Source organism: Sinohyriopsis cumingii, chromosome 3 (assembly GCF_028554795.1).
Source record: "Sinohyriopsis cumingii isolate HCF-2022 chromosome 3, ASM2855479v2, whole genome shotgun sequence".
Taxonomy (NCBI): Eukaryota; Metazoa; Mollusca; class Bivalvia; order Unionida; family Unionidae; genus Sinohyriopsis; species Sinohyriopsis cumingii.
In genome coordinates, this window is record NC_142963.1 from 5,293,982 (window position 1) to 5,309,778 (window position 15,797).

General features: G+C 35.8%; 1 protein-coding gene across 1 annotated transcript; it reads right to left on the reverse strand.

The window, feature by feature from the left end:
- Positions 1 to 10,988: 10,988 nt before the first annotated feature.
- Positions 10,989 to 14,533, reverse strand: LOC149802409 (uncharacterized). Its single transcript, XM_089951280.1, has 4 exons — positions 14,447 to 14,533; positions 13,722 to 13,842; positions 12,886 to 13,031; positions 10,989 to 11,882 (listed from the first exon to the last, which is right to left on the reverse strand). Exons 1-4 carry the CDS (start codon positions 14,481 to 14,483, stop codon positions 11,815 to 11,817), a joined length of 372 nt encoding a protein of 123 aa, XP_089807406.1. The 5' UTR covers positions 14,484 to 14,533; the 3' UTR covers positions 10,989 to 11,814.
- Between the last annotated feature and the right edge of the window lie 1,264 nt (positions 14,534 to 15,797).

Sequence of the window (15,797 nt, forward strand, 5' to 3'; positions counted from 1 at the left end):
CTCATCTAGCTTGTACATTAAAGCAGAGACACAAATCAAGAAGATTAATCTCTGAATCTCCGGTTGAAATAAGATTCTTTTTTACTAACTTCAATGGTCCAAGGACAGTAAATCCAAAACCTAATGCAAAAGGAACAAACCTCAAAGAGTATACCAAAGCAAACAGTCTTAGTAAAAGGGCTGACACAGTCGACCATTATTCTGCTAAATGGTTCGTCAAATGCAGGAATAGGTTGTACATGAGCCTTATCTATCTCCTGATTTGGGTTTCCTACCATTTAGCAAGAGTGATACAAATCAGAAGTACCACTTTTAATTTGAAGCCGATACAAATTATTTAAGTTCATGTGACCAGTCGTATTTACTTCTAATGGATTTGCATGTGCTAGACTAAGAATTTCCTTACAAACCGATTTAGGAACAAATGTATTAACTCGACTAACGCATCATTTTCTCGAAATTCGTAACAGAATTAATATAAGGATTAATATTATGGATATTAATACATATTAATAGATCCTATGCAGTGTACACGCACTCGGAAAATGTAACATACATAACAACAAACTCAATATTTTCATTTGTTGGCAAGGTTATAGCGGAATGGCACTATGGTTTAGCACGCAATGTACAACCTAAACAATTTCATTTGGTGGCAAATTTATAGCGGAACGGCACTATGGTTTAGCACGCAATGTACAACCTAAACAATTCCATTTCGTGGCAAGGTTACAGTAGCAATGGTTAAGTGCTTTAGCATTATACAGTTTAGACATTTTCATTTCCTGGCGAATTTACGTTCGTTTGGTACTATATGTTTTCAACATTTCCATTTGGAGGCCTGTTGACAGTGGTTTGGCACTATATAAACTCAACATTTCCATTTGGTTAGAAAGGTCTCTTTTATATAGCTTATACAGCTTAAATATTGCCATTTGGTCGCAAGATTGTAGTGGTTTGGCACTATAAAGACTCAACATTTATAATTGGTGGCAAGGTTACGGTGGTTTAACAATACAAAGGCTCAACATATCCATTTGATTCAAATGTATAGTTCTTTAACACTTTATTGGCTGCGATTGTCACTCAGCACGGTTTCATTGATTTAGTACCTTGCGAACTCCAAATTTCCATCTGTTTAACAAGTTTACAGTGTTTTGGCAAGTACAATACAGACTATACATAATAAATACTTCCATTTAGCTTAAAGTTGCAGTAGTTTGATACTATATAGATTCAACAATGCAATTGGTTGAAAAGGTTGCAGTGGTTTGTTACTATAAAGATTCAAAATTTCCATTGGCTGGCAAGTTTGCAGTGGTTTGTGCTATACCGGTTCAACAGTTTCATTGGTTGGCAAGGTTACAGTGGTTTGGTACTATACATATTCAACATTTCCATTGGTTGACAAGTTTGCAGTGGTTTGATATTATACAGGTTCAACATTTCTATTGGTAGGCAAGGTTGATGTGGTTTGGTACTATATAGATACAACATTTTCATTGGCTGGCAAGGTTGCAGTGGTTTGGTACTATACATATTCAACGTTTCCATTGGTTCCCAAGGTTGCAGTGGTTCGGTACTATACAGGATCAATATTTCATATTGTTGGCAAAGCTGCAGTGGTTTGGTGCTATACAAATTCAACATTTCAATTGGTTGGCAAGGTTACAATGGTTTGGCATTATACAAATTCAACATTTCAATTGGTTGGCAAGGTTACAGTGGTTTAGTACTATACATATTCAACATTTTCATTGGTTGGTAAGGTTGAGATGATTTAACAAGAGTCGACATTTCCATTCGGTAACAAGGTTTGAGTGGTTAAAAACGTTCTAAATAAAAATGAGGAATATGATTCATATTCCTCAACTTCTACACATTATGCAATGTTTGTACCGATCTAGGTTGTATTCCTTTAGAAACCAGGACAAATAACAGGACAAAATATGATATCTAGCTAATTGGTTATTTTTCGTTGTTATAATTTGGTTGCAAAATATTCAGACAGTGTCATTATGATAATGTGATGGCAATGTTTAAGTGCTTTAGTCCTATACAGATGCGACATTTACATTTGCTGGAAAGGTCACAGCTGCTTTGTTACTTTAATGTTTCAACATTTCCATTTGTGTTGAGAGTGGATTGGTACTATACAGACTAAACATTACGATTAGTGGCAAGGTTAGAGTGGTTTAAAACTTTCTAAATTAAAAAAAGAGGAATGTGATTCGAACTCCTCAACTGTTACACAGTCGCAGTGGTCGTACGGATCTAGATCTGATTCCTTACACATTATACAATGGATGTACCAATCTAGATCTGATTCCTTACACATTATGCAATGGTTGTACCAGTCTAGATCTGATTCCTTACACATTATGCAATGATTGTAAAAATCTAGGTCTGATTCCTTACACATAATGCAATGGTTGTACCAATCTAGATCTGATTTCTTACACATTGTGCAATGGTTGTACCAATCTAGATCTGATTCCTTATACATTCTGCATTGGTTGTACCAATCTAGATCTGATTCCTTATACATTATATAGTGGTTGTACCAATCTAGATCTGATTCCTTACACATTATGCAATGGTTGTAACAATCTAGGTCTGATTCCTTACACATTATGCAATGGTTGTACTAATGGGCCAATGTGGGTATGTGAGAAAGCTTGCCAGTAGCTTCTCGAGGGTCGGTGGTTCTTTCCGGGGTTTTCCCGGGTTCTTCCTCCACCATTAATACTGGCCGGCATGAATAGCCTAGCGTGTGCTGAAAAATGGCTTTAAACCCTACAACAACAACAACAACAACCAATCTAGATCTGATTCCTTACACATTATGCAACGGTTGCACCAATCTAGATCTGATTTCTTACACATTATGCAATGGTTGCACCAATCTTCCAATATTCTAATAGTCCTGCAGTATCACTCATAATCCGAGAAAAGTCTTTAAAAGAATTCACAGAAATTCCAAAACATTTTTTTAGTCGTAAAGTATATGATCACTTTGTAATTCCAATGAATGATTGAAATAAACATATCCTCTCAAATAATAGTTGAACAAAATGAAGGACTGTTATCTCTACAGATGTTTAAGATAGGAATAACTAATGAATTAATCATGTTTGTCACTTCCTTGTATAAAACGGTAAGACATAATTTTAGAACCAGAATAAAGATCTAATGTTGACTTCCAGAACTTGTCAACAAGCTCAGGACCTTTTACAGTCGCCTAATTAGAAATCATGTGACCAGACTTTCCAAGATGGAAACAAATGACATGAACTCATATCCCATCAAATTCTTCAACACGATCATTTCAATATCTTAAAAGGTTAAAGGGCCACATATACATGTTTATCCAAATTGAAATGTAAAATAAATTTCTGATGCTATTATTTATTTATCGTGCGATGTGAATGCTCAGCCATCTAACATCGTCATCTTCAGCAAGGTGCAGAGCCTGCAGTCCACCTGGGAACTTTTTCAGTGGACGGTTGCTCACATTCTTTTACATGGTCTGTTGACAACCACAGCTATAGGAAGAGTCAGTGATCAGTGACATTGCTCCATCGGACAATGTTGACTAAACAACGACCCTGTCCTATCTATAAACGGTTCAGCGTCGTCCACAGATGTCGTGGAAGGTTGAAGCCAGGCCGAAATAGCTGTAACATCCTCTGACAACGGTTCTTACCAGATTGGATGTCTCGAAACCATACGGACTGCTGGATGTGACGTAATGTTCATGTACAGTGAAAGTTTCTCACTGACATAAACCTTAGCCATTTGTTTTGTGGTTACGTCCTGGCGACGGAGATGTGGAGGAGGAATGTTGCTGACTTCAGGCAGCCATGATAGAGGAGTAGAACGTAGTGTTCCGGAGATTGTGCGCATTGTTGTGTTGAGCAGGACGTCAACTAGTCTGGTATCGTGATCACGCCCACAGAGGAGCCCAACACTCGGCTGTCAAAAAACAGAGGGTCAGTGATGATGTCTTGAGTGTCAGAGGACTAGAGCCCCAGGTTTAGTCAGCCAGTTTGCGGAGTATGCTCTTTCGAGTGCTCAATTGTGCTGCAGTTTTTTCAGGTGGATGTAGAATGTCAGTAATCTGTTCAGAGTCACACCAAGATATGCTGATGGAGGTTCGTGTTTTGTTTGCTGCCCACTGAGGAGGATGCAAAGCTCACTGTTTACATTTGCATTGTGACAGTGGTAGATGCTGGATACTGTTTTCTATGTTTGGCTTTAGGCGCCAGTTCTTGAAGAAGTCCATCATTTTCTCCAGGTCCTTCTTCAAAACCTTCTCAAGGGTAGTAAATGAACAACATTGGGTCCCTAGAGCAATGTCGTCTGCATACATGAACTTGCCCGACTGTGTTTCAGGCAAGTCATTGATACAAATATTGAACCCCTGTGGGATTCCATTAGTGTGACATCTCCACGAGCTGCAGCTCTTTCGGATCTGCACTCTGAAGTGCCTGTCGCGAAGCAACAGTTTGATAGTCTCAACTATCCAGTGCGGCAATACTCTAGACATTTTCAACAACAGCCCATCATGCCACACAGTATCATATGCCGCTGTTCCATCAAGGAAATCAATTCCAGTTTTACGGTTTATGTGAAAACCGTTTTCAACAAACGTAGTCAGAGCTAGGACTGAGTGGTTACCTTGAATGTGGCTCTTTGGAAGCGGTGCTAAGCTTCCTTGATTGGGATGCTGCGAGATGGCGACTATGCTAAGCCCCAATATGTGACTCTACTTCGTCCAGTCTGTTTTGTGGAAGTTACAACGACGCTATGGAGAGCTGTGTATAGTCGGCAGTTGAAGTCCAATATGGATAAGTACTGGTCTGTGCAAACTGTGTGGGAAGACCTGTTTTGCTAAATGGCTATGGATGGTTACCAATGCAGCTGTCCCAACATAGGTCCGGTGAATAGTCCTTTTGCGATCTTGCAGAATGAAAGTTCCCAAAGTTGCTTGGATTCGTGGGTCAAAAGGGGTCATTGTTCAGAATCTGTAGAGGCGTCAGCAATGTCACAGCGTGCGTACGTTCCATGGCCGGTGTTTTTTGGAATCTGGAGTTGATGAGATGAAAGCAAAGCCTCCAATGACGTATCGTCCCGCAATCTGGTCTGCTACGTGAGTCTCCTGCATGCAAATTATGTCACCATTATGACGGTGACCTAGAGTGATGATGAAGGTTCTTTTGGCTTCTATTAAACCTTCGATGTTAAGCTGTATAACTCGTAGGGCAGGTCGAATAGCTTGAAAGTCAGAGGACACCGACGCATCAGGGGCTACTCTTGGTTGTGGCACGCAACCTGGATTCAATGATGAATTCGGCTTATAAGCTGGATCCTTTGATTCCCAAGCCTTGAGAGGAGCCTTGGCTGAGTACTGTCGGGATGTACTACGTTAGCGAGGAACTATGCTCCCCGCCAGTACTCAGCCAAGGCTCTGTAAACGGCTAGCTGAGCAAAGCATCCAACTTCCTAACCGAATTCATCATTGAGTCCCGGTTGCTGAAATTTCTGAAGTTATGCTTTACTTTGGGGTGATGGAGTTTCTTGCAATCTTGGTTTATTTGTCTTCTTTTACCTCCATGTCACGTTTTTACTTTTAAACTATTATAATGGATACAAGCTAATTTTCTATATATCAAAAATGATATTTTGAAAGGTATTTGAGGGGCAGATGTTTTGAAAAATAATTCAGGTGACACCAAACCCACACCCCGAAAATCAAATGGCCAATTCTTAAGCAGATCGGAGGCTGAAGTGGCAAATAACGTTTTAAAAATATCGGTATGCATTCTTAACAAACAAAAATGAATTTTGTATGTTGAGGCTCAATTCTTTATATGTAGCTAAATGTTCATTTTGTATTGATGATCGGATGCATGAGTCGCCTAACTGATTAATATTAACCTTGTAAGTTCTGTTGTAACTGAATTGCTAACCTAGAACTGATCGGTTTGTTTTTAACTTTATAGAAAATAAAACTTTATTAGTACCATCTATTATGATTCCAGTTTATAAGCTATGCAGCAGAAAAAAGCGAAACCAACAAGTTTAGTAAATCAATAAATAATTTACTTCCCTAAGTTACAAAGTGAAAAGTTAAGAAACACAGTATCGTGAATTGAATCCCAATTAATCGTAAATGCCCAATCATAAATCAACAGAATAGAATGTCCAGATAGATAGAATTCCAATAGCCTTGAATGTACCATAATGACAAGATCCAGAATGAATTTTTATGAGTTTTACAAATGCAAGAGTATTGTTTGAGTCCAAAAAGTCAATGAGCACTTTGTAATTCTAGTGATTAGTTTAAATAAAAAATAATTACACACTAATTATGTTTGAACATAATTGTAATGATTCCAAAGACTAACCTTAAAAGAGTAATTAATAAGTGTTTACCAAGCCGCTATTTATACGAATTTCAATTAACCTAAACCCAATATAAACAAAAATAAGTTCGCTAATTATTTTTTCAGTTATAAACATTCACCATTATGTACCTATAATTTAAACTTGCACCAGGGCAACCTCTTGGTTTCATATCAAAGAACGGAATAAAGCCGCAGTAGTTTTTTTCAAAATATTAACTGGGCTTAAACATCAATTCTTATAGCAACTGATTTGAATAGAGATTTTACTTTGATCGACAATAGATTTCAATATCGAAAGTTCGCTTGCAAAACAATAAGCAGAAACAAAAGTCAACTAAAGGGCAAAGCAACAAATCTATCCATTTTGAGATAAATTATTTGGGGGGATTGTGGGGCATTTTGTTCCGACAAAACCCATATACATCTTTATCAGATTTTAATCAAATTTGGTATGCATATTGATATTGGTGATACTTAAGGTGAGTTTAATCTGCATCATTCTACGTTATTCATTGTTGAAGCCTGGAAAACATAACGTCATTTTTCTAAGAAATATGTGCATGGGTAAATTCTACTCAGCAGTTGGCTACAAGCTAAACTACATTTTACTTTAACACGCTCGCCATGCAGGTAATACTTGATGTAAACCAAGAGATATCACATGACTGGATTTTCATAGTTGGCATCTACAGGCGTTATATCATTTTCGTCGCTTAAAATAATCCTTATTGGATAGACTATTCATATGATACAAAGATCATTTTACTATCTTATCACAGAGGTACAGGAATTTGGCCTAATAATAACATTGCGGTCTATTTGAATTGTATTATTATTTGTAATTAAAAGAAACTTAATGTATTGCGAATTAAATCCCAAATAATTCAGTAATGTCAGACACAAGTCCTAATTATTAAAGTTCTGAATAAACTTTAGTGGAAACCCTAATTAAATAATCTAACGCTGTAAGTGTTGATGTTCCTGTGGCGGCCCTTGTAGTGGTGATGAACCTACAGTCTTTAGTTGAATCACAATAATACAATACTAGAATATATCCTTATTTGAAATTTCATTATGAATCCAAGTCTATATTTCAAAGAATGTTATGTTTGAAGAGCAGTTTGTATTTCCAGTGAATAAATAATTTGAATAAAAATGTTCTGCCCAAACGATTTACTGTTGCCTGAAAGAAACGTTCAATCTGCAAGGTTCCAGATGTTTACAAGATAAAATCACAGTTATAATTAGAAGGGCTGTTTATAAAATTATAAAATCAAATGTGGCATATGTCAGGTAGTACAGCCATATTTATTGGGGAATTCCAACAACCTAGACCCAGATCCAAATAAATATGTCTACTTCAATCAATAATAATCTAAAAATGTCCATAGTGTCCATCCATACCCATCATCGCATCAGTTGCTTTTTACTAACAGAAACATGGAATCCATAAATAGCCTTGACCTTAGCATCTATTAGTTTAATTTTTCTATGTAACGATTCAGGTGAGCTTGTGATTTTCGCAGATCAAACTGGGAAACTCAAAATGTATAACGTTGATATTCAAGATATTATTGTTAAGTTGAAAGGAGACTTTGCAGTAAAGAATCAGAGACAGTGGTGAGTCGGTTGCGTTTATCAAACACTATGTTGACTGAGGGAATGGTGGGATGAAACAATACGTGGATCAGCAGTTCGCTAAAGTGACCGCACCACCAAGTGCAGTAACGTTTTGGAATGGAATTACAGGAATATTAGTTAAAGAAGAAGAAAATCAGTTGAAGATAACATTTTAGCACAAAGCTGATTTGTTTTTCGGCTAATACATTTTAAAGATACACAAGTCAGAAACATAAACAAAAGTAACGGCATTTGAGGTCAAATGCAATTTAGATAAATGATAAGAGACATCTTGGTTTTAATTATGTGCCATATAAATATAAATCAACAGAGATGAAATGTTTCCGAAAGATCGTTGGCATCACATACAAAGACCGCGTCACCAATGAATACATACGGCAAAGGACCAGACAAACCATTGTGCTTCACGAAAACCTTCTCATCACAGTGAAAAAACGTAAACTGCAGTGGTATAGTCATGTCTCACGATCATTAGGACTTGCCAAGATACTCCTACAAGGCAGTGTACAAGGACGAAGAAAGAGATGCAGGCAGAGAGAGAGGTGGGAAGATAACATTCGAGAGTGGACAGGCTTGACAATGAGCGACTCAGTGTAAAAGACGGAAAATCGAGAGGAATGGAGGAAACTGGTTGATCGGTCTTTCGCGGTGCTCCAACAGCCTACCAGACTACGGGACTGATGATGATGATGATGATGATGATGATGATGATGATGATGATGATGAATATAAGTCCGGAAAGTACTGTTTTAAACTTTAACACCGTTACAATTTCAGCATCATTAACGACCGGAGACGAATTCAGTTCGAAGGAGTCACCATTTATAATGACGGGTACATAACCCTATTTGGCGTTTGTGTTTAAGATTATAGTTTTGTCATTATTATATAAGAAATGCAATCTAACATCGCTGATGTGATTGTGGAATTTACCGACGGGGTGTTGGAGCAGCTAGCAGCGGATCTTAACATCGACAACAACTTTGCTCCACTTGTCAAGGAATATCTATGTCAAAATGGTTTTGCCAAACCCTCGTATGTCATATAATTTTGTAAAGAGTCAAGTAGAAATTGCCATTTGGAATCACCTTGGTATATCACAACCAACCCGAGGCTAACTTGGAACCATCGCACCTACACGTGGCAACTTTATGCAAAAGTGCATGTGCGTATTCCTCCTGATGATGAGACAGAGAAGGTCTATCTGTCATACAATTAAAATTAATAATAGAAAAACTATGATCTACCCTCAGTCCCACCGACGTGAAACAATAATCGAAGCGGAACAACAGATACGAGCTGAAATTACCAAGCGAACAGCAATGTTCATAAAATACAAAAGTGCGTGTTTTATCGTAGACGCTATTTGTGTCTTGTTGCAGCAACAACTGATTGTCTTGGTGTAACTGGAGTCATGGCCACAACAACCATCGTAGTTGTACAAATCGATATTATTGTTGGAGTCATTTTATTATAACCTTTGTTTCTGATGGTGCTAACTAATTAATTTCGATGTGACTGCTTTTACGAGCACGTAACTATTCCGAATTGTTAGCACCTGCACAGACGAGTCTCAAGAGTATCATTACATTCGACCCGGTGGCAATCGAAGGTAAAATAATCAGTGCTGTCGAATTTTAGAATGTGCTGGCAGAAATGTAAAACAACCATGCAGTTACGAGCACAAATAAAAAGCAGCATGTATTTAGCAACACAAAAATCGAACAAAAAATGGCCTTCACGCAGAGAACTGGGTATTGATCGAAACAGCAACTGTCATTGTGAGTTGACTGGGCAGTATCGATCGGTACCGTATCCAGAAGTAGTATGAAAGGCTAGGTTGGCTATTTTTGGAAACCTTTTGGGGACACTGACATCCGGCCGAGACTCTACCTCCCTACGGCTGAATCACGTGTGTGCAAAATTAAAATTGATAAATACGCAACTGTCACATATGGGCTAACTATGTCATGGGGGGAGAGGCTAAGTTGGGTGGCAGGGTACAAAGAGGCATAACAAAGGCGAATGCCCTACCTTTATGCTACTCAGATAACTAGTTCGTCTTTTAGACCAGTCTGTGGGGATCCCATTGTTATCAGAGATTAGATGTGTTGTCGAAATCGGATGTAATTCATTGTGTTCTATCAAAACATTCAAGACCGTTATTACTGGAGTTCGTTCGGAACATTCTATATTTTTTGGACCTGGTATAGAACATTGGAACTTTTGGGGGAATTTAATATCAATATTGCAAATATCTCTTGAACTTTCACTTTGCATTTTAGGGACATAAACTTGTTGTTGATTGTACTTATATTGTTGGTTTCACTTTCTTTGTTGTTATATATTTTAAGACCTAGAGTCGTGACACGATCCAAAACAAAAAGCACACATTTACCACATTTTTACATTTCTAATGTAACTTGAAAGAGCTGTAGAAGTGAAATATATACCCGAAAACTATTTAAAATGAGTATTTGTAATTATACGCTAAACTACAGCACTGGTGAATTTTAAGTTAAGATGGGTTATACTACCCTACCGGAAACATGGGCCTAAACTGATTTAGTCTGTCTGTGAAAATTGTGGATTGAGAACTATTGTTCCATCTTTCATGTATCTAATAATGTCCACGGATATTCTGGAATTCAGGGCCACACTACCTATCGCCGATTTCAGTACTCAGAAATACAAATTCAATTAGTCTTAAATAAAGACTCAGAAAAATCGCATTTTTTAATTCCAAAATCACAGATTTATTTGAGTACAAAAATAAGTTAGCACATATGACAGGCAAATTATGTGATATAATGCTACAGGTAGTTTATATCTTTGTAGCTTCACATCTCAAATGATGCATATCAGATCACATTGGAGGGGATATGATCCGAATATTGTTATATTTGGCATTCACTAAGTAATAAACACAGGCAAAAATGCAGTTACGTTTTTATTGTCATTTTTGGGGTAATATCAACAAAATATAAATATAAAACTTTGAATTCTGATTCATACTGAAATTGACAAACATGTTTGTGTGCGAGGTGACAACAATATTTTGTCATATTGGGGAATCATATTGTAATTAGTTGATACAAAAATCAGGAATTCACTGTTGCCATTTTCTATACGTATAATAAATCTTCAGTGTAATACAGTAAAATGACATGTTGAACTAAGTACAGTCGAAGTGCATCCTTATTACTATTTGAATAGTTTGTATATTTGCATTTAGTGAACCAGCCTACGTCTCCTATCCTCTTTGACATGACTTCTCTGGGTTTTTTAAATCCATGAGTTTTAATACCGTTGTCAACCTGTGGGCAATCGTCGTTAGCCAAAGGTCGTTGATATACATTGTCCCACATCAAAGCTTGGTATATCTAGCTAGCAGCCGATCCAGTATTGTAAACTTGTACCCTCAATCGTTTGAAAGAGTTACAGCCTTTAGCAAGAGAAATCAATTGACCCATGAGAGAGCTCTTGATGTAACCTGTTAGGTATTCAATTCTATCAAAAACACTGATGCCAACACGCAAGGACTGTTTCGACTAGTTACATATGTCAAGAGTCCATATAAGGCAAAGTAGATAGACATGAGTTGCGTATGAAATATGTATGTGTGCGTGCGTGTGAGTGTTTTACATTTGTCTGTTTGTCTGTATGTCATAAAGCTCTAGTAAGTCTACATAAAAGATCAACATTATTAAAGGCTGTATGTATAATTTCTTTGACGTATTCGCCCATCTCAAAATGGAAATGTTCAGACAAGTAGGGCCGTCAAAAGCCCCACGATGATCACTACTGTCGGCAATGTTTGCTCAGCTGCATCTGAAATATGAAGATTGAGAAGCGCATGTACTTGAATTGGTTTGTACGTCTGCAAACGCGTGGTTTTAAATATTTGTTTTTCTCAAATGATCTAATAATAAGCATTAGAATTTATTTTCTTTGGTTTAATTGTGCAAAACATCAGAACGTTAAGCAGCTGCTACGAACGGTATAGCTTGCTTGCTTGATAAGGTTGAGTACAATTGCTACATTAAACAAATTTCAACATTATAAAGACAAGAGTAGAATATGGATGCCTGCTTCGAAAACAATAATAGAGTTGTAGACCAGTAGGATACAAATCAGTAGAACAACTGCATTTTTGTATTTAGGACACTGACGATCATGTATCGTTGTGTTATCTCAAATAATTGTAATTTTCTGGAAATGAGAAAAGGATAGTTTTAGACTTTCTCTGAAAATGTCTGTAGAAGTCAATTGTTAAAGTAGTTTTAAAACATATTTAATTGAATGAGACTATATATATATATATATATATATATATATATATATATATATATATATATATATATATCAGGGGAAATATCAGACCAATGTCGTAACCTCCTTCAACAAGTTAAAATACCCGTTATGACAAATGCATACCAATTACCAGAGATTTTAATTTTTTATTTAATATTAATACTCAGTTTATGGTTATTTAATGTATCCTAAAACTTTCAGAAAATATAAAAATAAAGATAAAGTTTGTGAATAAATGAGAGACAAGTTTAAAGATATGTTTGCTTAACTTCGGTGCAAGATAAGATACGTTTTAAGGGTTCTGTTTATGCCTTTCTTGTCAAATAAACATAAAAATCAATAGATTCACAGCAAATCAATATCAATAATAAACAAGGAAAGCAGGACTTTCGAGTGTCATGTTACCAGAAAAGCTACATTTCTTAGCCCACCCACCCCTAACCACTAAACTGAATTATCTTTCGCAATAAAATATTACGAACTTTGTAAAATATCACTTTGTAAAATATTAATTACTTACTTTTCGAAATAGGATAGCCGTTACTAGCACAGTATTTTTCGAGTCCAGTCATAGATGAATACTTTAAGGATGCTAAATATTGGCTGATAGTGCCACAGGCTTCTCCCTCTTCCAAAACACATCTGAAGTAACCTATGGCGTCAGATCTATAAGTGAGAAAGAGAATTACAAACCGGCTGCAAATAAGATACATTCTGGTTGGTTACAAATCCATTTATTCGACGTTTTAGTCCATATTGCATTGCTTTCTTTTGTTTAAAAGAAAACAAAAAACAGAAACATGTATTTAACTTTTCGTCATCAACATTCATTGGTTTATGTCAAATCGGTTTTTGATCATTTTACTGACAAGATTTTGACCAAAACGTCCAAGTCCTACAAGATTAATAATGTGTATAAAAGTAGATCAAAATTGCCCGGAATGGTCTGAAAATGTGTCTGGTCATCTACAAATTGGTAAAAGTGGCACGAAGTGAGGTCATACAAATAGCACTATTGTGATAAAGATGAACTAATATGTGGACTTTAAAACGATGTGAAATAGGGAAGAGATTATCATCGATATCAAATAAAATCGGATGTATTACACAGATTGCTAGACGATCTAATTATTCTGAAAAATTCCAGGTTGATCTATGTTTACAATAACTTAACACGGCTATGTAGTGGGCTTAAATTTTATCCAGCGTTTCTTCTGTGAATTTTAAATGGGCATAATTGCCTCTTTTCAAAACAAAATTACAGCTTGAATATGGTGCAGGAATTATTAATCAATGACCTTTCTCTTACACTCGTTTCAAACAAGATTTAATTTGAAAGAACACAAAATTCGATACCTGCAAGCTAACTGAACATAATTTTCAGGTGCAGCTGAGGTGAATAAATCAAGATACTTCTGCAAACACTGGCTCAATTTCTGCGTATCGCAGGCATGGGAATAATCTGCTGCCAAAACAGCTGTGAGGAAAAAATATTACTGAATTTTGTTAAAGGTTTAATAAAGTTATGTTCATTAAGTACATTTTAGGCACAAATTTCTTTCATTTTTGAATTGTTAATCATAATAAACAAGAATATCCAAATATTTAACATGATATTATTATTATTATTATCATTATTATTATTATTATTATTATTATTATTTGAAATCATATTTATATTCTAAAACCTATAAATCCTTAAATAATCTACGTTTAAAGGAACTTTTCGGGTCCGTTTTTCTCTACATCCTTCGCAAGTGGCCAAAATTTCACTAAAATAAAAGAAATCTTCATCAAAATATTAGTATAATTAGCTCGATTGAAACAGATCATCTGATATACAACTAGTTAGTTTAAAACGCATCCTTAGAAATTGTTCATTAAAATATTTGTCTCCGAATATTATCCATTGAGTGGTGACCAAATAGTAGACAAATTGAAGAAAAAAAATAAGTGGGCTAAATTTATATCAAACGAGAGAAAGAGAGAAATATTTCCTATATCCTTGGTGTTGGACAAAAACGTTTAGTAGTCAATATCTAACAGCATATGATCTTGTGAAATGTACAACAAAATCTTACCCAAAACCAAAACCATTGCAATACGTGTCAGTTTCATCTTTGCCGTTGTGCGTTGTAATCCTTTAAAACGCTGCTCATCAAGTTGAGTCTTTTTATATTGGCACTCGGAATACTATGAGCCATTTTTCCAAGAAAAGAGGAGTCAGCGTTCCATATTTGGTTATGTATTTGCCCCTAGATGATAGGCTATACATTTTTATAAAGATAAAACCGATCACATGTCGTTCAAATACGTTTACGAAAAGCTTTAGTTGTATTACAGAGGTAAAGATAAAGGTACAAATATTTTGTATTAAAAAAGGTGTTCGTTTCGTATTCGAGTATAGGCTCTACGCTATTGTTCGAACTAATTTCTAATTCGCATGTATTTAGGTTTTTATTGATGTCATGATCATATCATACTTCTCTTTTCCTGAAATGCTTTGTAGAAAAATAATGTCCACATACATACATACATACATACATACATGCATGCATACATACAGACAGACAAACAAACAGACATGCATGCATGCATGCATACATACATACATGATGTTTAGTATTACCTGTACATAATATCAGAAGGTATATTAGTATTACATGTACATAAATAGAACATGGTTTATTAGGATTACATGTACATATATATCACAAGGTATATTAGTATTACCTGTACACAAATAGCACATGGTATTTTAGTATTAACTGTACATAAATAGCTCATGGTATATTAGAATTACCTGTACATACATAGCATATGAGATGTTAGCTTTACCTATAAATAAATAGCAGTGAGTCGTGGCACCATTCAACTACTACATCGATATTTATTACAAGTGCGAATATATTCATGGTGAACATACAAACAGCAGCAGAGGAGGCGAACAGACCATTTGCTGGAAGGTCCATTTTTGAAAACTAAGGCTTCCTACGAAAAATTAAAAAAATCCGGACCAATTAGAGAAATTATCCCATGTTTTCTCTAATCAAGTCACTTTATTTTTCTCAAACTTTAATATTTTTTGTTTACCCGTCGGGACATTTATTTGAGGTCGCGCCTCCTCTGCTACTATAATTTTAACCAAATATTTCATCAAGACCCGCACGATATCTTGTTCTGGGATCGTGAAATTTATTGTTATAAATCTATGTGGGTAGTTTGTTCTTTTGAAAGAAAAAAAATTAAATTTAGTTATATCCATATCTCCGCTGCACCAAGTTTGATAAATATTTCTCAGAGTATGTGTATCAACTCCGTTCAATACAACTAAAATATTACAGTTATCTCTGATCACTCTAGGTATTTGGGTATATTGTTGAGTGACATAAATTATTTCCGTAGTTTTATGCCTGCCCCTGGAAAATATTC